At 63.2% G+C, this 24,238-nt stretch overlaps 2 protein-coding genes across 2 annotated transcripts in view; both read right to left on the bottom strand.

Moving 5' to 3' along the window:
• The window catches only part of LOC140407002 (ubiquitin thioesterase OTUB1-like), a gene marked incomplete at its 3' end in the record, with an annotated part of 34,669 nt that extends 12,687 nt beyond the window's left edge, over positions 1-21,982 (bottom strand). The window contains exons 1-3 of the mRNA XM_072494801.1: positions 21,871-21,982; positions 17,751-17,812; positions 2,077-2,175 (exon numbers count right to left, since the gene is read on the bottom strand). Of these exons, the coding sequence (XP_072350902.1) occupies positions 2,077-2,175; positions 17,751-17,812; positions 21,871-21,982 (273 nt within the window). The remainder of the gene's footprint in view (positions 1-2,076; positions 2,176-17,750; positions 17,813-21,870) is intronic.
• On the bottom strand, positions 4,572-17,729 carry LOC140407003 (uncharacterized). Its single transcript, XM_072494802.1, has 12 exons — positions 17,723-17,729; positions 12,898-12,980; positions 11,505-11,517; positions 11,252-11,367; positions 10,922-10,990; positions 10,310-10,422; positions 9,101-9,392; positions 8,110-8,193; positions 7,403-7,471; positions 6,596-6,664; positions 5,955-6,115; positions 4,572-4,716 (listed from the first exon to the last, which is right to left on the bottom strand). The coding sequence occupies exons 1-12, from the start codon at positions 17,727-17,729 to the stop codon at positions 4,572-4,574; spliced, it is 1,221 nt and encodes a 406-aa protein (XP_072350903.1).
• Positions 21,983-24,238: the final 2,256 nt, after the last annotated feature.

Genomic DNA, 24,238 nt, shown 5'->3' on the forward strand with positions numbered 1-24,238 from the left:
GTGCCGCACTGTCAGAGGGTCAGTACTGAGGGAGTGCCGCACTGTCAGAGGGTCAGTACTGAGGGAGTGCCGCACTGTCAGAGGGTCAGTGCTGAGGGAGCGTTGCACTGTCAGAGGGTCAGTACTGAGGGAGTGCCGCACAGTCAGAGGGCCAGTACTGAGGGAGTGCCGCACTGTCAGAGGGTCAGTACTGAGGGACTGCCGCACTGTCAGAGGGTCAGTGCTGAGGGAGTGCCGCACTGTCAGAGGGTCAGTACTGAGGGAGTGCTGCAATGTCAGAGGGTCAGTACTGAGGGAGTGCCGCACTGTCAGAGGGTCAGTACTGAGGGAGTGCCGCACTGTCAGAGGGTCAGTACTGAGGGAGAGCCGCACTGTCAGAGGGTCAGTACTGAGGGAGTGCCGCACTGTCAGAGGGTCAGTACTGAGGGAGCGCCGCACTGTCGGAGGGTCAGTACTGAGGGAGTGCTGCACCGTCAGAGGGTCATTACTGAGGGACTGCAGCATTGTCAGAGGGTCAGTACTGAGGGAGTGCTGCACTGTCAGAGGATCAGTACTGAGGGAGTGTCGCACTGTCAGACGGTCAGTACTGAGGGAGTGCTGCACTGAGAGGGTCAGTAATGAGGGAGTGCCGCACTGTCAGAGGGTCAGTACTGAGGGAGTGCTGCACTGTCAGAGGGTCAGTACTGAGGGAGTGCCGCACTGTCAAATGGTCAGTACTGAGGGAGAGCCGCACTGTCAGAGGGTCAGTACTGAGGGAGAGCCGCACTGTCAGAGGGTCAGTACTGAGGGAGTGCCGCACTGTCAGAGGGTCAGTACTGAGGGAGCGCCGCACTGTCGGAGGGTCAGTACTGAGGGAGTGCTGCACCGTCAGAGGGTCATTACTGAGGGACTGCAGCATTGTCAGAGGGTCAGTACTGAGGGAGCGCTGCACTGTCAGAGGGTCAGTACTGAGGGAGTGCCGCACTGTCAGAGGGTCAGTACTGAGGGAGTGCCGCACTGTCAGAGGGTCAGTACTGAGGGACTGCAGCATTGTCAGAGGGTCAGTACTGAGGGAGTGCTGCACTGTCAAATGGTCAGTACTGAGGGAGTGCCGCACTGTCAGAGGGTCAGTACTGAGGGAGTGCCGCACTGTCAGAGGGTCAGTACTGAGGGAGTGCCGCACTGTCAGAGGGTCAGTACTGAGGGAGCGCCGCACTGTCAGAGGGTCAGTACTGAGGGAGCGCTGCACTGTCAGAGGGTCAGTACTGAGGGAGCACCGCACTGTCAGAGGGTCAGTACTGAGAGAGTGCTGCACTGTCAGAGGGTCAGTACTGAGGGAGTGCTGCACTGTCAGAGGGTCAGTACTGAGGGAGTGCTGTACTGTCAGAGGGTCAGTGCTGAGGGAGTGCCGCACTGTCAGAGGTTCAGTACTGAGGGAGTGCCGCACTGTCAGAGAGTCAGTACTGAGGGAGTGCCGCACAGTCAGAGGGTCAGTACTGAGGGAGTGTCGCACTGTCAGAGGGTCAGTACTGAGGGAGTGCCGCACAGTCAGAGGGTCAGTACTGAGGGAGTGTCGCACTGTCAGAGGGTCAGTACTGAGGGAGTGCTGCACTGTCAGAGGGTCAGTACTGAGGGAGTGCCGCACTGTCAGAGGGTCAGTACTGAGGGAGTGCAGCACTGTCAGAGGGTCAGTACTGAGGGAGTGCTGCACTGTCACAGGGTCAGTACTGAGTGAGTGCTGCACTGTCAGAGAGTCAGTACTGAGGGAGTGCTGCACTGTCAGAGGGTCAGTACTGAGGGAGTGCCGCACTGTCACAGGGTCAGTACTGAGTGAGTGCCGCACTATCGCAGAGTCAGTATCGAAGGGCTCTGTACTGTGACACCCCACATCTCGCTGATGGGGTTGATCCGTAAGCAGAACACAAGGGACTTGGTGATGGAAACTTTCCTGAACAAGAAGATGCAGAATTAATGTCTGGGCCCTTTTGGCAGAAAGGGTTCAATCCCAGAATCCCAGTTATTCCTTCTGAAAACTGTGCTTCCCCCTTGCACCACCCCTCACAAAAACTGGCCGAGCAAAGCAGGAAATGCACTTGCCTTGACTTTTAATTGATAGATCTGGTCATCTGCAGCATACTCTTTATTCAGCACCGACAGCTCTAACTTCTCTGATACAAGTGGGTTTGTTGTGGCGATCTGTGAGAGGGAGAGAGAGAGAGAGAGAGAGAGCGAGAGAGCGAGAGAGCGAGAGAGCGAGAGAGCGAGAGAGCGAGCGAGAGAGCGAGAGAGAGCGCGAGAGCGCGAGAGAGAGACAGAGAGAGAGAGCGAGAGAGAGAGCGAGAGAGCGAGCGAGAGAGCGAGCGAGAGAGAGCGCGAGAGAGAGCGCGAGAGAGAGCGCGAGAGAGAGCGCGAGAGAGAGCGCGAGAGAGAGCGCGAGAGAGAGCGCGAGAGAGCGAGAGAGAGCGAGAGAGAGCGAGAGAGAGAGCGAGAGAGAGAGCGAGGGAGCGAGTGAGGGAGCGAGCGAGCGAGAGCGAGAGAGGGAGCGAGAGAGAGAGCGAGGGAGCGAGAGAGAGAGCGAGGGAGCGAGAGAGAGAGAGAGAGAGAGAGAGAGCGAGAGAGAGAGCGAGGGAGCGAGGGAGCGAGGGAGCGAGAGAGCGAGGGAGCGAGGGAGCGAGAGAGCGAGAGAGCGAGGGAGCGAGAGAGCGAGAGAGCGAGAGAGCGAGAGAGAGCGAGGGAGCGAGCGAGAGAGCGAGCGAGAGAGCGAGCGAGAGAGAGAGCAGAGAGAGAGAGCAGAGAGAGAGAGCAGAGAGAGAGCGAGAGAGAGAGCGAGAGAGAGCGAGAGAGAGCGAGAGAGAGCGAGAGAGAGCGAGAGAGAGCGAGAGAGAGCGAGAGAGAGCGAGAGAGAGCGAGAGAGAGCGAGAGAGAGCGAGAGAGAGCGAGAGAGAGAGAGCGCGAGAGAGAGAGCGAGAGAGCGAGCGAGAGCGAGAGAGAGCGAGAGAGAGAGAGAGCGAGAGAGAGCGAGCGAGAGAGCGAGAGAGAGAGCGAGAGAGAGAGAGAGAGCGAGAGAGAGAGAGAGAGAGAGAGAGAGAGCGACAGAGAGAGAGAGCGAGAGAGAGAGAGAGCGACAGAGAGAGAGAGCGACAGAGAGAGAGAGCGACAGAGAGAGAGAGCGACAGAGAGAGAGAGCGACAGAGAGAGAGAGCGACAGAGAGAGAGAGCGACAGAGAGAGAGAGCGACAGAGAGAGAGAGCGACAGAGAGAGAGAGCGACAGAGAGAGAGAGCGACAGAGAGAGAGAGCGACAGAGAGAGAGAGCGACAGAGAGAGAGAGCGACAGAGAGAGAGAGCGACAGAGAGAGAGAGCGACAGAGAGAGAGAGCGACAGAGAGAGAGAGCGACAGAGAGAGAGAGCGACAGAGAGAGAGAGCGACAGAGAGAGAGAGCGACAGAGAGAGAGAGCGACAGAGAGAGAGAGCGACAGAGAGAGAGAGCGACAGAGAGAGAGAGCGACAGAGAGAGAGCGACAGAGAGAGAGAGCGACAGAGAGAGAGAGCGACAGAGAGAGAGAGCGACAGAGAGAGAGAGCGACAGAGAGAGAGAGCGACAGAGAGAGAGAGCGACAGAGAGAGAGAGCGACAGAGAGAGAGAGCGACAGAGAGAGAGAGCGACAGAGAGAGAGAGCGGCAGAGAGAGAGAGCGGCAGAGAGAGAGAGCGGCAGAGAGAGAGAGCGGCAGAGAGAGAGAGCGGCAGAGAGAGAGAGCGGCAGAGAGAGAGAGCGGCAGAGAGAGAGAGAGAGAGAGAGAGAGAGAGCGAGCGAGCGAGAGAGAGCGAGAGAAAGAGAGTGAGAGAAAGAGAGTGAGAGAAAGAGAGCGAGAGAAAGAGAGCGAGAGAGACAGGATGAGAGAAACAGAGAGAGGATGAGAATAGTGACACAAATCCAAACAGCGACAGAACGTGACTCCACGCAATTGAGCGCGACCTTCAATCACAATCCAGTCCCCTTCCCTTCATTCGCACCCACTTCCAATTAGAGAGTGAACCGTCGGCTCAGCTTTATTCCCTGTGGGCTCCGCGAGATGCAGAACCATCCAACATGCTGGGAGGGGTGGACAGAGGGCAGGGAATGGACAGGATAAATGGAGTGGGCACAGGGGGCAGGGCGGGATTATCCACTCACTTCACGTGAAACCAGAAGCGGAATTGGGGACGGAAAACCGAACCGGTCACACCCGCTCTCAGGATATCTAACGGCTGACGGTCCGATAATCAGCCTCAGGGCCCTGTTCCATAACTGGTGAGGTGCCCCCAGAGCGAGCCCAGGGCACTCCAGTGATCCGGACCGAGCCCAGGGCGCTCCAGTGATCCGGACCGAGCCCAGGACGCTCCAGTGGAGCCAGAGTGAGCCCAGGACGCTCCAGTGATCCGGACCGAGCCCAGGACGCTCCAGTGGAGCCAGAGTGAGCCCAGGACGCTCCAGTGGAGCCAGAGTGAGCCCAAGGCACTCCAGTAGAGCCAGAGTGAGCCCAGGGCACTCCAGTGGAGCCAGAGTGAGCCCAGGTCACTCCAGTGAGCCGGACTGAGCCCAGGGCGCTTCAGTGGAGCCAGAGTGAGCCCAGGGCACTCCAGTGATCCGGACTGAGCCCAGGGCGCTCCAGTGGAGCCAGAGTGAGCCCAGGGCACTCCAGTGATCCGGACTGAGCCCAGGGCGCTCCAGTGATCCGGACTGAGCCCAGGGCGCTCCAGTGGAGCCAGAGTGAGCTCAGGGCACTCCAGTGATCCGGACTGAGCCCAGGGCGCTCCAGTGGAGCCAGAGTGATCCCAGGGCACTCAAGTGATCCGGACTCAGCCCAGGGCGCTCCAGTGGAGGCAGAGTGAGCCCAGGGCGCTCCAGTGGAGCCAGAGTGAGCCAAGGGCACTCCAGTGATCCGGACTGAGCCCAGGACACTCCAGTGAGCCAGACTGAGCCCAGGTCACTCCAGTGAGCCAGACTGAGCCCAGGTCACTCCAGTGAGCCAGACTGAGCCCAGGACACTCCAGTGGAGCCAGAGTGAGCCCAGGGCGCTCCAGTGGAGCCCGAGTGAGCCCAGGTCACTCCAGTGAGCCGGACCAAGCCCAGGACACTCCAGTGGAGCCGGACCGAGCCCAGGACACTCCAGTGGAGCCAGAGTGAGCTTAGGGCACTCCAGTGGAGCCAGAGTGAGCCCAGGGCACTCCAGTGGAGCCAGAGTGAGCCCAGGACACTCCAGTGAGCCGGACTGAGCCCAGGACACTCCAGTGGAGTCAGAGTGAGCCCAGGACACTGCAGTGAGCCGGACCGAGCCCAGGGCACTCCAGTGGAGCCAGAGAGAGCCCAGGACAGCCCAGTGGCGCCAGACCGAGCCCAGGGCACTCCAGTGGAGCCAGTGTGAGCCCAGGGCGCTCCAGTGGAGCCAGAGCGAGCCCAGGACAGTCCAGTGGAGCCAGACCGAGCCCAGGACATTCCACTGGAGCCAGAGTGAGCCCAGGACATTCCAGTGGAGCCGGAGCAAGCACAGGACATTCCAGTGGAGCCAGACCGAGCCCAGGACATTCCAGTGGAGCCAAAGTGAGCCCAGGACACTCCAGTGGAGCCAGACCGAGCCTAGGACGATCCAGTGGAGCCAGAGTGAGCCCAGGACACTCCAGTGGAGCCAGAGTGAGCCCAGGACACACCAGTGGAGCCAGAGTGAGCCCAGGATGCTCCAGTGGTGCCAGAGTGAGCTCAGGACTCTCCAGTGCAGCCAGAGTGAGCCCAGGGCGCTCCAGTGGAGCCAGAGTGAGCCCAGGACACTCCAGTGGAGCCAGAGTGAGCCCAGGACATTCCAGTGGAGCCGGACCGAGCCCAGGACACTCCAGTGGAGCCAGAGTGAGCCCAGGACGCTCCAGCGGTGCCAGAGTGAGCCCAGGACTCTCCAGTGGAGCCGGACCGAGACCAGGACATTCCAGTGGAGCCGCACCGAGCCCAGGTCACTCCAGTGGAGCCAGAGTGAGCCCAGGACGCTCCAGTGGAGCCAGAGTGAGCCCAGGTCACTCCAGTGGAGCCAGACTGAGCCCAGGACACTCCAGTGGAGCCAGAGTGAGCCCAGGACACTCCAGTGGAGCCAGTGAGACCAGGGCGCTCCAGTGAGCCAAACCGAGCCCAAGACACTCCAGTGGAGCCAGAGTGAGCCCAGGACACTCCAGTGGAGCCAGAGTGAGCCCAGGACGATCCAGTGGAGCCAGAGTGAGCCCAGGACACTCCAGTGGAGCCAGAGTGAGCCCAGGGCGCTCCAGTGGAGCCAGAGTGAGCCCAGGACACACCAGTGGAGCCAGAGTGAGCCCAGGATGCTCCAGTGGTGCCAGAGTGAGCTCAGGACTCTCCAGTGCAGCCAGAGTGAGCCCAGGGCGCTCCAGTGGAGCCAGAGTGAGCCCAGGGCGCTCCAGTGGAGCCGGACCGAGCCCAGGGCATTCCAGTGGAGCCAGACCGAGCCCAGGACACTCCAGTGGAGCCAAAGTGAGCCCAGGACACTCCAGTGGAGCCAAAGTGAGCCCAGGACACTCCAGTGGAGCCAGACCGAGCCCAGGACGATCCAGTGGAGCCAGAGTGAGCCCAGGACACTCCAGTTGAGCCAGAGTGAGCCCAGGTCACTCCAGTGGAGCCAGAGTGAGCCCAGGACACTCCAGTGGAGCCGGACCGAGCCCAGGACATTCCAGTGGAGCCAGACCGAGCCCAGGGCACTCCAGTGGAGCCAGACCGAGCCCAGGACGATCCAGTGGAGCCAGAGTGAGCCCAGGACACTCCAGTGGAGCCAGAGTGAGCCCAGGGCACACCAGTGGAGCCAGAGTGAGCCCAGGACACTCCAGTGGAGCCAGAGTGAGCCCAGGACTCTCCAGTGGAGCCAGAGTGAGCCCAGGACACTCCAGTGGAGCCAGAGTGAGCCCAGGACACTCCAGTGGAGCCAGAGTGAGCCCAGGACATTCCAGTGGAGCCGGACCGAGCCCAGGACACTCCAGTGGAGCCAGAGTGAGCCCAGGACGCTCCAGCGGTGCCAGGGTGAGCCCAGGACTCTCCAGTGGAGCCGGACCGAGACCAGGACATTCCAGTGGAGCCGCACCGAGCCCAGGTCACTCCAGTGGAGCCAGAGTGAGCCCAGGACGCTCCAGTGGAGCCAGAGTGAGCCCAGGTCACTCCAGTGGAGCCGGACTGAGCCCAGGACACTCCAGTGGAGCCAGAGTGAGCCCAGGACACTCCAGTGGAGCCAGTGAGACCAGGGCGCTCCAGTGAGCCAGACCGAGCCCAAGACACTCCAGTGGAGCCAGAGTGAGCCCAGGACACTCCAGTGGAGCCAGAGTGAGCCCAGGACGATCCAGTGGAGCCAGAGTGAGCCCAGGACACTCCAGTGGAGCCAGAGTGAGCCCAGGACACTCCAGTGGAGCCAGAGTGAGCCCAGGACACTCCAGTGGAGCCAGAGTGAGCCCAGGACGCTCCAGTGGAGCCGGACCGAGCCCAGGACATTGCAGTGGAGCCAGAGTGAGCCCAGGACGCTCCAGTGGAGCCAGAGTGAGCCCAGGTCACTCCAGTGGAGCCAGAGTGAGCCCAGGACACTGCAGTGAGCCGGACCGAGCCCCGGACACTCCAGTGGCACCAGGGTGAGCCCAGGGGACTCCAGTGGAGCCAGAGTGAGCCCAGGGCACTCCAGTGGAGCCAGTGAGCCCAGGGCGCTCCAGTGAGCCGGACCGAGCCCAGGACACTCCAGTGGAGCCAGAGTGAGCCCAGGACACTCCAGTGGAGCCAGAGTGAGCCCAGGACACTCCAGTGGAGCCAGAGTGAGCCCAGGACACTCCAGTGGAGCCAGAGTGAGCCCAGGACACTCCAGTGGAGCCAGAGTGAGCCCAGGACACTCCAGTGGAGCCAGAGTGAGCCCAGGACACTCCAGTGGAGCCAGAGTGAGCCCAGGACACTCCAGTGGAGCCAGAGTGAGCCCAGGACACTCCAGTGGTGCCAGAGTGAGCCCAGGACTCTCCAGTGGAGCCAGAATGAGCCCAGGGTGCTCCAGTGGAGCCAGAGTGAGCCCAGGGCGCTCCAGTGGAGCCAGAGTGAGCCCAGGGCACTCCAGTGGAGCCAGAGTGAGCCCAGGGCGCTCCAGTGGAGCCGGACCGAGCCCAGGACGATCCAGTGGAGCCAGAATGAGCCCAGGTCACTCCAGTGGAGCCAGAGTGAGCCCAGGACACTCGTGGAGCCAGAGTGAGCCCAGGACGCTCCAGTGGTGCCAGAGTGAGCCCAGGACTCTCCAGTAGAGCCAGAGTGAGCCCAGGACACTCCAGTGAAGTCGGACCGAGCCCAGGACATTCCAGTGGAGCCAGACCGAGCCCAGGTCGCTCCAGTGGAGCCAGAGTGTGCCCAGGACGCTCCAGTGGAGCCAGAGTGAGCCCAGTTCACTCCAGTGGAGCCAGAGTGAGCCCAGGTCACTCCAGTGAGCAGGACCGAGCCCAGGACACTCCAGTGGAGCCAGAGTGAGCCCAGGACACTGCAGTGAGCCGGACCAAGCCCAGGTCACTCCAGTGGAGCCAGAGCAAGCCCAGGGTGCTCCAGTGGAGCCAGAGCGAGCCCAGGGTGCTCCAGTGGAGCCAGAGCGAGCCCAGGGGGCTCCAGTGGAGCCAGAGCGAGCCCAGGGGGCTCCAGTGTAGCCAGAGCGAGCCCAGGACAGTCCAGTGGAGCCAGACCGAGCCCAGGACGATCCAGTGGAGCCAGAATGAGCCCAGGTCACTCCAGTGGAGCCAGAGTGAGCCCAAGACACTCGTGGAGCCAGAGTGAGCCCAGGACGCTCCAGTGGTGCCAGAGTGAGCCCAGGACTCTCCAGTGGAGCCAGAGTGAGCCCAGGACACTCCAGTGAAGTCGGACCGAGCCCAGGACATTCCAGTGGAGCCAGACCGAGCCCAGGTCGCTCCAGTGGAGCCAGAGTGTGCCCAGGACGCTCCAGTGGAGCCAGAGTGAGCCCAGTTCACTCCAGTGGAGCCAGAGTGAGCCCAGGTCACACCAGTGAGCATGACCGAGCCCAGGACACTCCAGTGGAGCCAGAGTGAGCCCAGGACACTGCAGTGAGCCGGACCAAGCCCAGGTCACTCCAGTGGAGCCAGAGCAAGCCCAGGGTGCTCCAGTGGAGCCAGAGCGAGCCCAGGGTGCTCCAGTGGAGCCAGAGCGAGCCCAGGGGGCTCCAGTGGAGCCAGAGCGAGCCCAGGACAGTCCAGTGGAGCCAGACCGAGCCCAGGACATTCCAGTGGAGCCAGACCGAGCCCAGGACACTCCAGTGGAGCCAAAGTGAGCCCAGGACACTCCAGTGGAGCCAGACCCGGCCCAGGACGATCCAGTGGAGCCGGACCGAGCCCAGGACAGTCCAGTGGAGCCAGAGTGAGCCCAGGACACTGCAGTGAGCCGGACCGAGCCCAGGGCGCTCCAGTGGAGCCAGAGTGAGCCCAGGGCACTCCAGTGGAGCCAGAGTGAGCCCAGGGCACTCCAGTGGAGCCACACCAAGCCCAGGTCACTCCAGTGGAGCCAGAGTGAGCCCAGGTCACTCCAGTGGAGCCAGAGTGAGCCCAGGTCACTCCAGTGAGCCGGACTGAGCCCAGGACACTCCAGTGGAGCCAGAGTGAGCCCAGGGCACTCCAGTGGAGCCAGTGGGCCCAGGGCGCTCCAGTGAGCCGGACCGAGCCCAGGACACTCCAGTGGAGCCAGAGTGAGCCCAGGGCGCTCCACTGGAGCCAGAGTAAGCCCAGGGCGCTCCAGTGGAGCCAGAGTGAGCCCAGGGCGCTCCAGTGGAGCCGGACCGAGCCCAGGACGATCCAGTGGAGCCAGAATGAGCCCAGGACACTCCAGTGGAGCCAGAGTGAGCCCAGGACGCTCCAGTGGTGCCAGAGTGAGCCCAGGACGCTCCAGTGGAGCCAGAGTGAGCCCAGGACACTCCAGTGGAGCCAGAGTGAGCCCAGGACACTCCAGTGGAGCCGGACCGAGCCCAGAACATTCCAGTGGAGCCAGACCGAGCCCAGGACGCTCCAGTGGTGCCAGAGTGAGCCCAGGACGCTCCAGTGGAGCCAGAGTGAACCCAGAACACTCCAGTGGAGCCAGAGTGAGCCCAGTTCACTCCAGTGGAGCCAGAGTGAGCCCAGGTCACTCCAGTGAGCAGGACCGAGCCCAGGACACTCCAGTGGAGCCAGAGTGAGCCCAGGACACTGCAGTGAGCCGGACCAGGCCCAGGTCACTCCAGTGGAGCCAGAGGGAGGCCAGGGTGCTCCACTGGAGCCAGAGCGAGCCCAGGACAGTCCAGTGGAGCCAGACCGAGCCCAGGACATTCCAGTGGATCCCGAGTGAGCCCAGGGCACTCCAGTGGAGCCAGACCGAGCCCAGGACATTCCAGTGGAGCCAGTGAGAGCCCAGGACATTCCAGTGGAGCCAGAGTGAGCCCAGGGCACTCCAGTGAGCCGGACCGAGCCCAGGACACTCCAGTGGAGCCAGACCGAGCCCAGGACACTCCAGTGGAGCCAAAGTGAGCCCAGGACACTCCAGTGGAGCCAGATCCGGCCCAGGACGATCCAGTGGAGCCGGACCGAGCCCAGGACACTGCAGTGAGCCGGACCGAGCCCAGGGCGCTCCAGTGGAGCCAGAGTGAGCCCAGGGCACTCCAGTGGAGCCAGAGTGAGCCCAGGGCACTCCAGTGGAGCCAGAGTGAGCCCAGGGCACTCCAGTGGAGCCAGAGTGAGCCCAGGGCACTCCAGTGGAGCCAGAGTGAGCCCAGGGCACTCCAGCGGAGCCAGAGTGAGCCCAGGACACTCCAGTGGAGCCAGACCGAGCCCAGGACGATCCAGTGGAGCCAGAGTGAGCCCAGGACACTCCAGTGGAGCCAGAGTGAGCCCAGGGCGCACCAGTGGAGCCAGAGTGAGCCCAGGACACTCCAGTGGAGCCAGAGTGAGCCCAGGACTCTCCAGTGGAGCCAGAGTGAGCCCAGGACACTCCAGTGGAGCCAGAGTGAGCCCAGGACACTCCAGTGGAGCCAGAGTGAGCCCAGGACATTCCAGTGGAGCCGGACCGAGCCCAGGACACTCCAGTGGAGCCAGAGTGAGCCCAGGACGCTCCAGCGGTGCCAGAGTGAGCCCAGGACTCTCCAGTGGAGCCGGACCGAGCCCAGGACATTCCAGTGGAGCCGCACCGAGCCCAGGTCACTCCAGTGGAGCCAGAGTGAGCCCAGGACGCTCCAGTGGAGCCAGAGTGAGCCCAGGTCACTCCAGTGGAGCCAGACTGAGCCCAGGACACTCCAGTGGAGCCAGAGTGAGCCCAGGACACTCCAGTGGAGCCAGTGAGACCAGGGCGCTCCAGTGAGCCAGACCGAGCCCAAGACACTCCAGTGGAGCCAGAGTGAGCTCAGGACTCTCCAGTGCAGCCAGAGTGAGCCCAGGGCGCTCCAGTGGAGCCAGAGTGAGCCCAGGGCGCTCCATTGGAGCCGGACCGAGCCCAGGGCATTCCAGTGGAGCCAGACCGAGCCCAGGACACTCCAGTGGAGCCAAAGTGAGCCCAGGACACTCCAGTGGAGCCAAAGTGAGCCCAGGACACTCCAGTGGAGCCAGACCGAGCCCAGGACGATCCAGTGGAGCCAGAGTGAGCCCAGGACACTCCAGTTGAGCCAGAGTGAGCCCAGGTCACTCCAGTGGAGCCAGAGTGAGCCCAGGTCACTCCAGTGGAGCCAGAGTGAGCCCAGGACTCTCCAGTGGAGCCAGAGTGAGCCCAGGACATTCCAGTGGAGCCGGACCGAGCCCAGGACATTCCAGTGGAGCCAGACCGAGCCCAGGGCACTCCAGTGGAGCCAGACCGAGCCCAGGACGATCCAGTGGAGCCAGAGTGAGCCCAGGACACTCCAGTGGAGCCAGAGTGAGCCCAGGGCACACCAGTGGAGCCAGAGTGAGCCCAGGACACTCCAGTGGAGCCAGAGTGAGCCCAGGACTCTCCAGTGGAGCCAGAGTGAGCCCAGGACACTCCAGTGGAGCCAGAGTGAGCCCAGGACACTCCAGTGGAGCCAGAGTGAGCCCAGGACATTCCAGTGGAGCCGGACCGAGCCCAGGACACTCCAGTGGAGCCAGAGTGAGCCCAGGACGCTCCAGCGGTGCCAGAGTGAGCCCAGGACTCTCCAGTGGAGCCGGACCGAGACCAGGACATTCCAGTGGAGCCGCACCGAGCCCAGGTCACTCCAGTGGAGCCAGAGTGAGCCCAGGACGCTCCAGTGGAGCCAGAGTGAGCCCAGGTCACTCCAGTGGAGCCGGACTGAGCCCAGGACACTCCAGTGGAGCCAGAGTGAGCCCAGGACACTCCAGTGGAGCCAGTGAGACCAGGGCGCTCCAGTGAGCCAGACCGAGCCCAAGACACTCCAGTGGAGCCAGAGTGAGCCCAGGACACTCCAGTGGAGCCAGAGTGAGCCCAGGACGATCCAGTGGAGCCAGAGTGAGCCCAGGACACTCCAGTGGAGCCAGAGTGAGCCCAGGACACTCCAGTGGAGCCAGAGTGAGCCCAGGACACTCCAGTGGAGCCAGAGTGAGCCCAGGACGCTCCAGTGGAGCCGGACCGAGCCCAGGACATTGCAGTGGAGCCAGAGTGAGCCCAGGACGCTCCAGTGGAGCCAGAGTGAGCCCAGGTCACTCCAGTGGAGCCAGAGTGAGCCCAGGACACTGCAGTGAGCCGGACCGAGCCCCGGACACTCCAGTGGCGCCAGGGTGAGCCCAGGGGACTCCAGTGGAGCCAGAGTGAGCCCAGGGCACTCCAGTGGAGCCAGTGAGCCCAGGGCGCTCCAGTGAGCCGGACCGAGCCCAGGACACTCCAGTGGAGCCAGAGTGAGCCCAGGACACTCTAGTGGAGCCAGAGTGAGCCCAGGACACTCCAGTGGAGCCAGAGTGAGCCCAGGACACTCCAGTGGAGCCAGAGTGAGCCCAGGACACTCCAGTGGAGCCAGAGTGAGCCCAGGACTCTCCAGTGGAGCCAGAATGAGCCCAGGGTGCTCCAGTGGAGCCAGAGTGAGCCCAGGGCGCTCCAGTGGAGCCAGAGTGAGCCCAGGGCACTCCAGTGGAGCCAGAGTGAGCCCAGGGCGCTCCAGTGGAGCCGGACCGAGCCCAGGACGATCCAGTGGAGCCAGAATGAGCCCAGGTCACTCCAGTGGAGCCAGAGTGAGCCCAGGACACTGCAGTGAGCCGGACCAAGCCCAGGTCACTCCAGTGGAGCCAGAGCAAGCCCAGGGTGCTCCAGTGGAGCCAGAGCGAGCCCAGGGTGCTCCAGTGGAGCCAGAGCGAGCCCAGGGGGCTCCAGTGGAGCCAGAGCGAGCCCAGGGGGCTCCAGTGGAGCCAGAGCGAGCCCAGGGGGCTCCAGTGTAGCCAGAGCGAGCCCAGGACAGTCCAGTGGAGCCAGACCGAGCCCAGGACGATCCAGTGGAGCCAGAATGAGCCCAGGTCACTCCAGTGGAGCCAGAGTGAGCCCAAGACATTCGTGGAGCCAGAGTGAGCCCAGGACGCTCCAGTGGTGCCAGAGTGAGCCCAGGACTCTCCAGTGGAGCCAGAGTGAGCCCAGGACACTCCAGTGAAGTCGGACCGAGCCCAGGACATTCCAGTGGAGCCAGACCGAGCCCAGGTCGCTCCAGTGGAGCCAGAGTGTGCCCAGGACGCTCCAGTGGAGCCAGAGTGAGCCCAGTTCACTCCAGTGGAGCCAGAGTGAGCCCAGGTCACTCCAGTGAGCATGACCGAGCCCAGGACACTCCAGTGGAGCCAGAGTGAGCCCAGGACACTGCAGTGAGCCGGACCAAGCCCAGGTCACTCCAGTGGAGCCAGAGCAAGCCCAGGGTGCTCCAGTGGAGCCAGAGCGAGCCCAGGGTGCTCCAGTGGAGCCAGAGCGAGCCCAGGGGGCTCCAGTGGAGCCAGAGCGAGCCCAGGGGGCTCCAGTGTAGCCAGAGCGAGCCCAGGGGGCTCCAGTGTAGCCAGAGCGAGCCCAGGACAGTCCAGTGGAGCCAGACCGAGCCCAGGACATTCCAGTGGAGCCAGACCGAGCCCAGGACACTCCAGTGGAGCCAAAGTGAGCCCAGGACACTCCAGTGGAGCCAGAGTGAGCCCAGGACACTGCAGTGAGCCGGACCGAGCCCAGGGCGCTCCAGTGGAGCCAGAGTGAGCCCAGGGCACTCCAGTGGAGCCAGAGTGAGCCCAGGGCACTCCAGTGGAGCCACACCGAGCCCAGGTCACTCCAGTGGAGCCAGAGTGAGCCCAGGTCACTCCAGTGGAGCCAGAGTGAGCCCAGGGCGCTCCAGTGAGCCGGACCGAGCCCAGGACACTCCAGTGGAGCCAGAGTGAGCCCAGGGCGCTCCACTGGAGCCAGAGTAAGCCCAGGGCGCTCCAGTGGAGCCAGAGTGAGCCCAGGACGATCCAGTGGAGCCAGAATGACCCCAGGACACTCCAGTGGAGCCAGAGTGAGCCCAGGACGCTCCAGTGGTGCCAGAGTGAGCCCAGGACGCTCCAGTGGAGCCAGAGTGAGCCCAGGACACTCCAGTGGAGCCAGAGTGAGCCCAGGACACTCCAGTGGAGCCGGACCGAGCCCAGAACATTCCAGTGGAGCCAGACCGAGCCCAGGACGCTCCAGTGGTGCCAGAGTGAGCCCAGGACGCTCCAGTGGAGCCAGAGTGAACCCAGAACACTCCAGTGGAGACAGAGTGAGCCCAGTTCACTCCAGTGGAGCCAGAGTGAGCCCAGGTCACTCCAGTGAGCAGGACCGAGCCCAGGACACTCCAGTGGAGCCAGAGTGAGCCCAGGACACTGCAGTGAGCCGGACCAGGCCCAGGTCACTCCAGTGGAGCCAGAGGGAGGCCAGGGTGCTCCACTGGAGCCAGAGCGAGCCCAGGACAGTCCAGTGGAGCCAGACCGAGCCCAGGACATTCCAGTGGATCCCGAGTGAGCCCAGGGCACTCCAGTGGAGCCAGACCGAGCCCAGGACATTCCAGTGGAGCCAGTGAGAGCCCAGGACATTCCAGTGGAGCCAGAGTGAGCCCAGGGCACTCCAGTGAGCCGGACCGAGCCCAGGACACTCCAGTGGAGCCAGACCGAGCCCAGGACACTCCAGTGGAGCCAAAGTTAGCCCAGGACACTCCAGTGGAGCCAGATCCGGCCCAGGACGATCCAGTGGAGCCGGACCGAGCCCAGGACACTGCAGTGAGCCGGACCGAGCCCAGGGCACTCCAGTGGAGCCAGAGTGAGCCCAGGGCACTCCAGTGGAGCCAGAGTGAGCCCAGGGCACTCCAGTGGAGCCAGAGTGAGCCCAGGGCACTCCAGTGGAGCCAGAGTGAGCCCAGGGCACTCCAGTGGAGCCAGAGTGAGCCCAGGGCACTCCAGCGGAGCCAGAGTGAGCCCAGGGCACTCCAGTGGAGCCAAAGTGAGGCCTGGACACTCCAGTGGAGCCAGAGTGAGCCCAGGACATTCCAGTGGAGCCAGACCGAGCCCAGGACATTCCAGTGGAGCCAGACCGAGCCCAGGACACTCCAGTGGAGCCAGACCGAGCCCAGGACACTCCAGTGGAGCCAAAGTGAGGCCTGGACACTCCAGTGGAGCCAGAGTGAGCCCAGGGCACTCCAGTGGAGCCAGAGTGAGCCCAGGACGCTCCAGTGGAGGGAGCCAGAGTGAGCCCAGGGCACTCCAGTGGAGCCAGAGTGAGCCCAGGCACTACAGTGGAGCCAGAGTGAGCCCAGGACGCTCCAGTGGAGCCAGAGTGAGCCCAGGAAGCTCCAGTGGAGCCAGAGTGAACCCAGGACGCTCCAGTGGAGCCAGAGTGAACCCAGGACGCTCCAGTGGAGCCAGAGTGAACCCAGGACGCTCCAGTGGAGCCAGAGTGAACCCAGGACGCTCCAGTGGAGCCAGAGTGAGCCCAGGACATTCCAGTGGAGCCAGAGTGAGCCCAGGACAGTCCAGTGGAGCCAGAGTGAGCCCAGGTCGCTCCAGTGGAGCCAGAGTGAGCCCAGGACGCTCCAGTGGAGCCAGAGTGAGCCCAGGACGCTCCAGTGGAGCCAGAGTGAGCCCAGGGCACTCCAGTGGAGCCAGAGTGAGCCCAGGCACTCCAGTGGAGCCACAGTGAGCCCAGGACGCTCCAGTGGAGCCAGAGTGAGCCCAGGACGCTCCAGTGGAGCCAGAGTGAACCCAGGACGCTCCAGCGGAGCCAGAGTGAACCCAGGACACTCCAGTGGAGCCAGAGTGAACCCAGGACGCTGCAGTGGAGCCAGAGTGAACCCAGGATGCTCCAGTGGAGCCAGAGTGAGCCCAGGACATTCCAGTGGAGCCAGAGTGAGCCCAGGACATTCCAGTGGAGCCAGAGTGAGCCCAGGTCACTCCAGTGGAGCCAGAGTGAGCCCAGGACGCTCCAGTGGAGCCAGAGTGAGCCCACGACGCTCCAGTGGAGCCGGACCGAGCCCAGGACATTCCAGTGGAGCCAGACCGAGCCCAGGTCACTCCAGTGGAGCCAGAGTGAGACCAGGACGCTCCAGTGGAGCCAGAGTGAACCCAGGATACTCCAGTGGAGCCAGAGTGAGCCCAGGACGCTCCAGTGGAGCCAGAGTGAGCCCAGGACGCTCCAGTGGAGCCAGAGTGAGCCCAGGACACTCCACTGGAGCCAAAGTGAGCCCAGGACACTCCACTGGAGCCAGAGTGAGCCCAGGACACTCCACTGGAGCCAGAGTGAGCCCAGGACACTCCACTGGAGCCAGAGTGAGCCCAGGACACTCCACTGGAGCCAGAGTGAGCCCAGGACACTCCAGTGGTGCCAGAGTGAGCCCAGGACGCTCCAGTGGTGCCAGAGTGAGCCCAGGACGCTCCAGTGGAGCCAGAGTGAGCCCAGGGCACTCCAGTGGAGCCAGAGTGAGCCCAGGGCGCTCCAGTGGAGCCAGAGTGAGCCCAGGGCGCTCCAGTGGAGCCAGAGTGAGCCCAGGGCGCTCCAGTGGAGCCAGAGTGAGCCCAGGACTCTCCAGTGGAGCCGGACCGAGCCCAGGACGATCCAGTGGAGCCAGAATGAGCCCAGGACACTCCAGTGGAGCCAGAGTGAGCCCAGGACACTCCAGTGGAGCCAGAGTGAGCCCAGGACACTCCAGTGGAGCCAGAGTGAGCCCAGGACACTCCAGTGGAGCCAGAGTGAGCCCAGGACACTCCAGTGGTGCCAGAGTGAGCCCAGGACATTCCAGTGGAGCCAGAGTGAGCCCAGGACTCTCCAGTGGAGCCAGAGTGAGCCCAGGACACTCCAGTGGAGCCAGAGTGAGCCCAGGTCACTCCAGTGGAGCCAGAGTGAACCCAGGACAATCCAGTGGAGCTAGGCCGAGTGCCGCTGTTGAACTGAGGACAGCTAGGCTCTCTGGATAGGGATGGCTGTACATTTTTGTATGGCATGGTAGCACAGTGGTTAGCACAGTTGCTTCACAGTGCCAGGGTCCCGGGTTCGATTCCCGGCTTGGGTCACTGTCTGTGCGGAGTCTGCACGTTCTCCCCGTGTCTGCGTGGGTTTCCTCCGGGTGCTCCGGTTCACTCCCACAAGTCCCGAAAGACGTGCTTGTTGGGTGAATTGGACATTCTGAATTCTCCCTCTGTGACCCGAACAGGCTCCGGAATGTGGCGACTAGGGGATTTTCACAGGAACCTCATCGCAGCGTTTATGTCAGCCTGCTTGTGACACTAATAAAGATGATTATTATTCCGACATTACCTTCCATCCGTTTGGCCCCGAGACTCACCTCTTGCTGAATACGGTCCTGTTGGGCCATGATCGCTTCATCGTAAGCCAGGTAGTTAACGGCTGCAGGGGACAAGAGAAGAATATTAATACAATACAGACCTCCTCTCGCCGAGACTCCACATCGATCCCTGCCAGCCCCAAACCTCTGCCTCTTCTCTAACCTGACCTGGGTCGGGGGTTGCACCTGATCTTGCTCCACACTCTAGCACGGAATTCATTCAATGGTTGTGAAAGACTGGGCGCGGTTGTGACTCCCCCTCAGGTCGAATAGTAAAAGGTTCAAGCACACAGGCCTCCTTCGCCCACTCCACAATGTGGTCACCCCAACAGCACAGACAGAAACATCGGGAACAAACAACAGCGTGTACTTGGCTATCACCCTTAACATCCTAAAATACTTCACACAGGCACAGGTCAGGCTCCAAGCCACGAGGTGATATTAGAACAGGTGACCCGTTTTTACAATTCCTTCTTTGTGGGTATTGCTGCCTCACCCCTAGTTGCCCTTCAGAAGACGGTGGTGTTCTCCTTTCTTGAACCTGCTGCAGTCCATGTAGGTACACCCACTGTGCTGTCAGGGAGGGAGTTCCAGGGTGTTGCCCCGGCGACAGTGCAGGAACGGCCGATATATTTCCCAGTCGGGATGTTGAGTGACTCGGGAGGGGAGCCTCCAGGTGGGGGGGGGGGGGGGGGGGGTTCCCCATGTGTCTGCTGCCCTCGTCCTTCTTACGCCTGACATCGGAGAAGAAAAATACCCTTTATATAACACTGGCACAGTAGGAGGCCATTCAGCCCCTCAAACCTGTTCCTGCCATTGAATTGGATCACCCCCTGATCTTCCAAATTCCACCCGTGCCTGCAGAATGTAACCCTTTCAGCCCCAGTATCATTCGAATGAATCGGTGCTGCCCGGGAACTCCTTCAGGTGAGGTCGAGCTCAGGTGGAGCCCTCAGCTCAGTTTCCCCACCCCAGGGCTTGTGCAGAAACCTCAGTACGGCGCATGGTGAGACGTTAAATTGAGGCTCCCTCTCCCTGTTCGGGTGGGTGTAAACGATCCCACAGCCACTACTGGAAAAATGTCTCCCTGGTGTCCTGGGGCCAATATCTATCCCTCGAGCAACATCACAAAAACAGCACGGGCAGCACAGCGGTTAGCACGGCTGCCTCACAGCGCCAGGGTCCCGGTTTCGATTCCCGGCTTGGGTCACTGTCTGTGCGGAGTCTGCACATCCTCCCCGTGTCTGCGTGGGTTTCCTCCGGGTGCTCCGGTTTCCTCCCACAGTCCAAAGATGTGCAGGTTAGGTGAATTGGCCGTGATAATTTGCCCTTAGTGTTCAAAAAAATGTTAAGTGGGGGTTATGGGGATAGGGTGGAGGTGTGGGCTTGGGTAGGATGCTCTTTCCCAGGGCCGGTGCCGACTCGATGGGCCGAATGGCCTCCTTCTGCACTGTAAAGTCCACGATTCTATGAGATGATCTGGGTCATTCTCACATTGCTGTGTGCGGGATCTTGCTGTGTGTAAACTGGCTGCTGCGTTTCCCACATCACAGCAGCGACCTCACTTCACACAACTGGCTGTAAAGTGACAAATAAATGTCACTTTTTATACCTTTCCTGAACACGGACTCCTGAGATCAGGTCGAACGGGAACTTTACAGAAGCTCAACACACACACCCCTGTTCACACTTGTAGAGGGGCTCGCGGCCCGGCCCGGCAGGCAGGCAGGCTGCAGACCGCCCGGCAGGCAGGCTGCAGACCGCCCAGCAGGCAGGCAGGCTGCAGACCGCCCGGCAGGCAGGCAGGCGTGCAGAGCGCCCAGCAGGCAGGCAGGCGTGCAGAGCGCCCGGCAGGCAGGCAGGCTGCAGACCGCCCGGCAGGCAGGCAGGCGCAGACCGCCCGGCAGGCAGGCTGCAGACCGCCCGGCAGGCAGGCAGGCGCAGACCGCCCGGCAGGCAGGCAGGCGCAGACCGCCCGGCAGGCAGGCAGGCGCAGGCCGCCCGGCAGGCAGGCTGCAGACCGCCCGGCAGGCAGGCAGGCGCAGGCCGCCCGGCAGGCAGGCTGCAGACCGCCCGGCAGGCAGGCAGGCGCAGACCGCCCGGCAGGCAGGCAGGCGCAGACCGCCCGGCAGGCAGGCAGGCGCAGGCCGCCCGGCAGGCAGGCTGCAGACCGCCCGGCAGGCAGGCAGGCGCAGGCCGCCCGGCAGGCAGGCGCAGACCGCCCGGCAGGCAGGCGCAGAGCGCCAGGCAGGCAGGCAGGCGCAGAGCGCCCGGCAGGCAGGCAGGCAGACCCCCCGGCAGGCAGGGTGCAGACCCCCCGGCAGGCAGGCGTGCAGACCGCCCGGCAGGCAGGCAGGCAGACCCCCCGGCAGGCAGGGTGCAGACCCCCCGGCAGGCAGGCGCGCAGACCGCCCGGCAGGCAGGCAGGCAGACCGCCCGGCAGGCAGGCAGGCAGGCGTGCAGAGCGCCCGGCAGGCAGGCAGGCGTGCAGAGCGCCCGGCAGGCAGGCAGGCAGACCGCCCGGCAGGCAGGCAGGCGCAGAGCGCCCGGCAGGCAGGCAGGCAGACCCCCCGGCAGGCAGGGTGCAGACCCCCCGGCAGGCAGGCGCGCAGACCGCCCGGCAGGCAGGCGTGCAGACCGCCCGGCAGGCAGGCAGGCAGACCCCCCGGCAGGCAGGGTGCAGACCCCCCGGCAGGCAGGCGCGCAGACCGCCCGGCAGGCAGGCAGGCAGACCGCCCGGCAGGCAGGCAGGCGTGCAGAGCGCCCGGCAGGCAGGCAGGCGTGCAGAGCGCCCGGCAGGCAGGCGCAGACCGCCCGGCAGGCAGGCAGGCAGACCGCCCGGCAGGCAGGCAGGCAGACCGCCCGGCAGGCAGGCAGGCGTGCAGAGCGCCCGGCAGGCAGGCAGGGTGCAGAGCGCCCGGCAGGCAGGCAGGCGCAGACCGCCCGGCAGGCAGGCAGGCGTACAGACCGCCCGGCAGGCAGGCAGGCAGACCGCCCGGCAGGCAGGCGCGCAGACCGCCCGGCAGGCAGGCAGGCGCAGACCGCCCGGCAGGCAGGCAGGCGCAGACCGCCCGGCAGGCAGGCAGGCGCAGAGCGCCCGGCAGGCAGGCAGGCACAGACCGCCCGGCAGGCAGGCAGGCGTGCAGAGCGCCCGGCAGGCAGGCAGGCGTGCAGAGCGCCCGGCAGGCAGGCGCAGACCGCCCGGCAGGCAGGCAGGCAGACCGCCCGGCAGGCAGGCAGGCAGACCGCCCGGCAGGCAGGCAGGCGTGCAGAGCGCCCGGCAGGCAGGCAGGCGCAGACCGCCCGGCAGGCAGGCAGGCGTACAGACCGCCCGGCAGGCAGGCAGGCAGACCGCCCGGCAGGCAGGCGCGCAGACCGCCCGGCAGGCAGGCAGGCGCAGACCCCCCGGCAGGCAGGCAGGCTGCAGACCGCCCGGCAGGCAGGCAGGCGCAGAGCGCCCGGCAGGCAGGCAGGCGCAGACCGCCCGGCAGGCAGGCAGGCGCAGAGCGCCCGGCAGGCAGGCAGGCGCAGACCGCCCGGCAGGCAGGCAGGCGCAGAGCGCCCGGCAGGCAGGCAGGCGCAGACCGCCCGGCAGGCAGGCAGGCTGCAGACCGCCCGGCAGGCAGGCAGGCGCAGACCGCCCGGCAGGCAGGCAGGCTGCAGACCGCCCGGCAGGCAGGCAGGCAGACCGCCCGGCAGGCAGGCAGGCGCAGAGCGCCCGGCAGGCAGGCAGGCAGACCGCCCGGCAGGCAGGCAGGCGCAGACCGCCCGGCAGGCAGGCAGGCGCAGAGCGCCCGGCAGGCAGGCAGGCTGCAGACCGCCCGGCAGGCAGGCAGGCGCAGACCGCCCGGCAGGCAGGCAGGCGCAGACCGCCCGGCAGGCAGGCAGGCGCAGAGCGCCCGGCAGGCAGGCAGGCGCAGACCGCCCAGCAGGCAGGCGCAGACCGCCCGGCAGGCAGGCAGGCGTACAGACCGCCCGGCAGGCAGGCAGGCTGCAGACCGGCCCACTCCATAAATAATAAACTCACTGCGTCCTCTAAGAAGTGGAGCCGCACTACTTCATCCTGGTTTTCAGCTCACAGCAGGCGCTGTGATGTCGAATATTGGTCCAGCTATCTCACCTGTCAAGTCAGAGGTTGCGTGGATGGAGACTGCTTGGAAACCCGATTGGCTGGAACTGCTGGGCTGACTGGCGTCACTCACGTGCACGGCTGTCGAGTGAAGAAAAGCCATCACGGTGAGTGGGCCTTTGTCAATTAGCTGCAGACTGTGTCTGCACACTCAGCTATGCCATTATCAAACAGCTCAGATTGGCACAGGCACACAGTGGTTAGCACAGCTGCTTCACCGCTCCAGGGTCCCAGGCTCGATTCCCGGCTTGGGTCACTGTCTGTGCGGAGTCTGCACGTCCTCCCCGTGTCTGCGTGGGTTTCCCCCGGGTGCTCCGGTTTCCTCCCGCAAGTCCCGAAAGATTCTGAATTCCCCCTCCAACCCTACAAAAGAGCATCCGACCTCGGTCCAATTCCCTGTCCTGTTCTTGCAACCCCACCCAAAGGGGCAATTAATCGCGGCCAAACCACCGAACCTGCACATCTTTGGACTATGGGAGAAAACCGGAGCACCCGGAGGAAACACGGGGAGGATGTGCAGACTCAGTCACCCGAGGTCGGAATTGAACCTGGATCCCTGGCGCTGTGAGGCAGCAGTGCTAACCACTCTTGCCGCCACTGGTTAACACATGCGGAGACTATACTGGCATCACAGTTAGATAGATTCTTAAGCAACAAAGGAGTTGACGGTCATCGGGGTAGGAGTAACATGTAGTCGAGGGTTGTCAGGGTAGGAGTGACGTGGAGTTGAGGGATATCGGGGTAGGAGTGACGTGGAGTTGAGGGATATCGGGGTAGGAGTGATGTGGAGTTGAGGGATATCAGGGTAGGAGTGACGTGGAGTTGAGGGATATCAGGGAGGAGTGACGTGGAGTTGAGGGATAACGGGGTAGGAGTGACGTGGAGTTGAGGGATATCAGGGTAGGAGTGACGTGGAGTTGAGGGATATCAGGGAGGAGTGACGTGGAGTTGAGGGATATCGGGGTAGGAGTGACGTGGAGTTGAGGGATATCAGGGTAGGAGTGACGTGGAGTTGAGGGATATCAGGGTAGGAGTGATGTGGAGTTGAGGGATCTCGGGGTAGGAGTGATGTGGAGTTGGGCGATATCAGGGTAGGAGTGATGTGGAGTTGAGGGATATCGGGGTAGGAGTGACGTGGAGTTGAGGGATATCAGGGTAGGAGTGATGTGGAGTTGAGGGATATCAGGGAGGAGTGATGTGGAGTTGAGGGATATCGGGGTAGGAGTGACGTGGAGTTGAGGGATATCGGGGTAGGAGTGACGTGGAGTTGAGGGATATCAGGGTAGGAGTGACGTGGAGTTGAGGGATATCAGGGAGGAGTGATGTGGAGTTGAGGGATATCGGGGTAGGAGTGATGTGGAGTTGAGGGATATCAGGGAGGAGTGATGTGGAGTTGAGGGATATCAGGGTAGGAGTGATGTGGAGTTGAGGGATATCAGGGTAGGAGTGATGTGGAGTTGAGGGATATCGGGGTAGGAGTGACGTGGAGTTGAGGGATATCAGGGTAGGAGTGATGTGGAGTTGAGGGATATCAGGGAGGAGTGATGTGGAGTTGAGGGATATCAGGGTAGGAGTGATGTGGAGTTGAGGGATATCAGGGTAGGAGTGATGTGGAGTTGAGGGATATCGGGGTAGGAGTGACGTGGAGTTGAGGGATATCGGGGTAGGAGTGATGTGGAGTTGAGGGATATCGGGGTAGGAGTGACGTGGAGTTGAGGGATATCAGGGAGGAGTGATGTGGAGTTGAGGGATATCAGGGTAGGAGTGATGTGGAGTTGAGGGATATCAGGGAGGAGTGATGTGGAGTTGAGGGATATCAGGGTAGGAGTGATGTGGAGTTGAGGGATATCAGGGTAGGAGTGATGTGGAGTTGAGGGATATCGGGGTAGGAGTGACGTGGAGTTGAGGGATATCGGGGTAGGAGTGATGTGGAGTTGAGGGATATCGGGGTAGGAGTGACGTGGAGTTGAGGGATATCAGGGAGGAGTGATGTGGAGTTGAGGGATATCGGGGTAGGAGTGACGTGGAGTTGAGGGATATCAGGGAGGAGTGATGTGGAGTTGAGGGATATCAGGGAGGAGTGATGTGGAGTTGAGGGATATCAGGGAGGAGTGACGTGGAGTTGAGGGATATCGGGGTAGGAGTGACGTGGAGTTGAGGGATATCAGGGAGGAGTGATGTGGAGTTGAGGGATATCAGGGAGGAGTGATGTGGAGTTGAGGGATATCGGGGTAGGAGTGACATGGAGTTGAGGGATATCGGGGTAGGAGTGACGTGGAGTTGAGGGATATCAGGGAGGAGTGATGTGGAGTTGAGGGATATCGGGGTAGGAGTGATGTGGAGTTGAGGGATATCAGGG

The sequence above is a fragment of the Scyliorhinus torazame genome, unplaced genomic scaffold (assembly GCF_047496885.1).
Source record: "Scyliorhinus torazame isolate Kashiwa2021f unplaced genomic scaffold, sScyTor2.1 scaffold_1078, whole genome shotgun sequence".
NCBI lineage: Eukaryota > Metazoa > Chordata > Chondrichthyes > Carcharhiniformes > Scyliorhinidae > Scyliorhinus > Scyliorhinus torazame.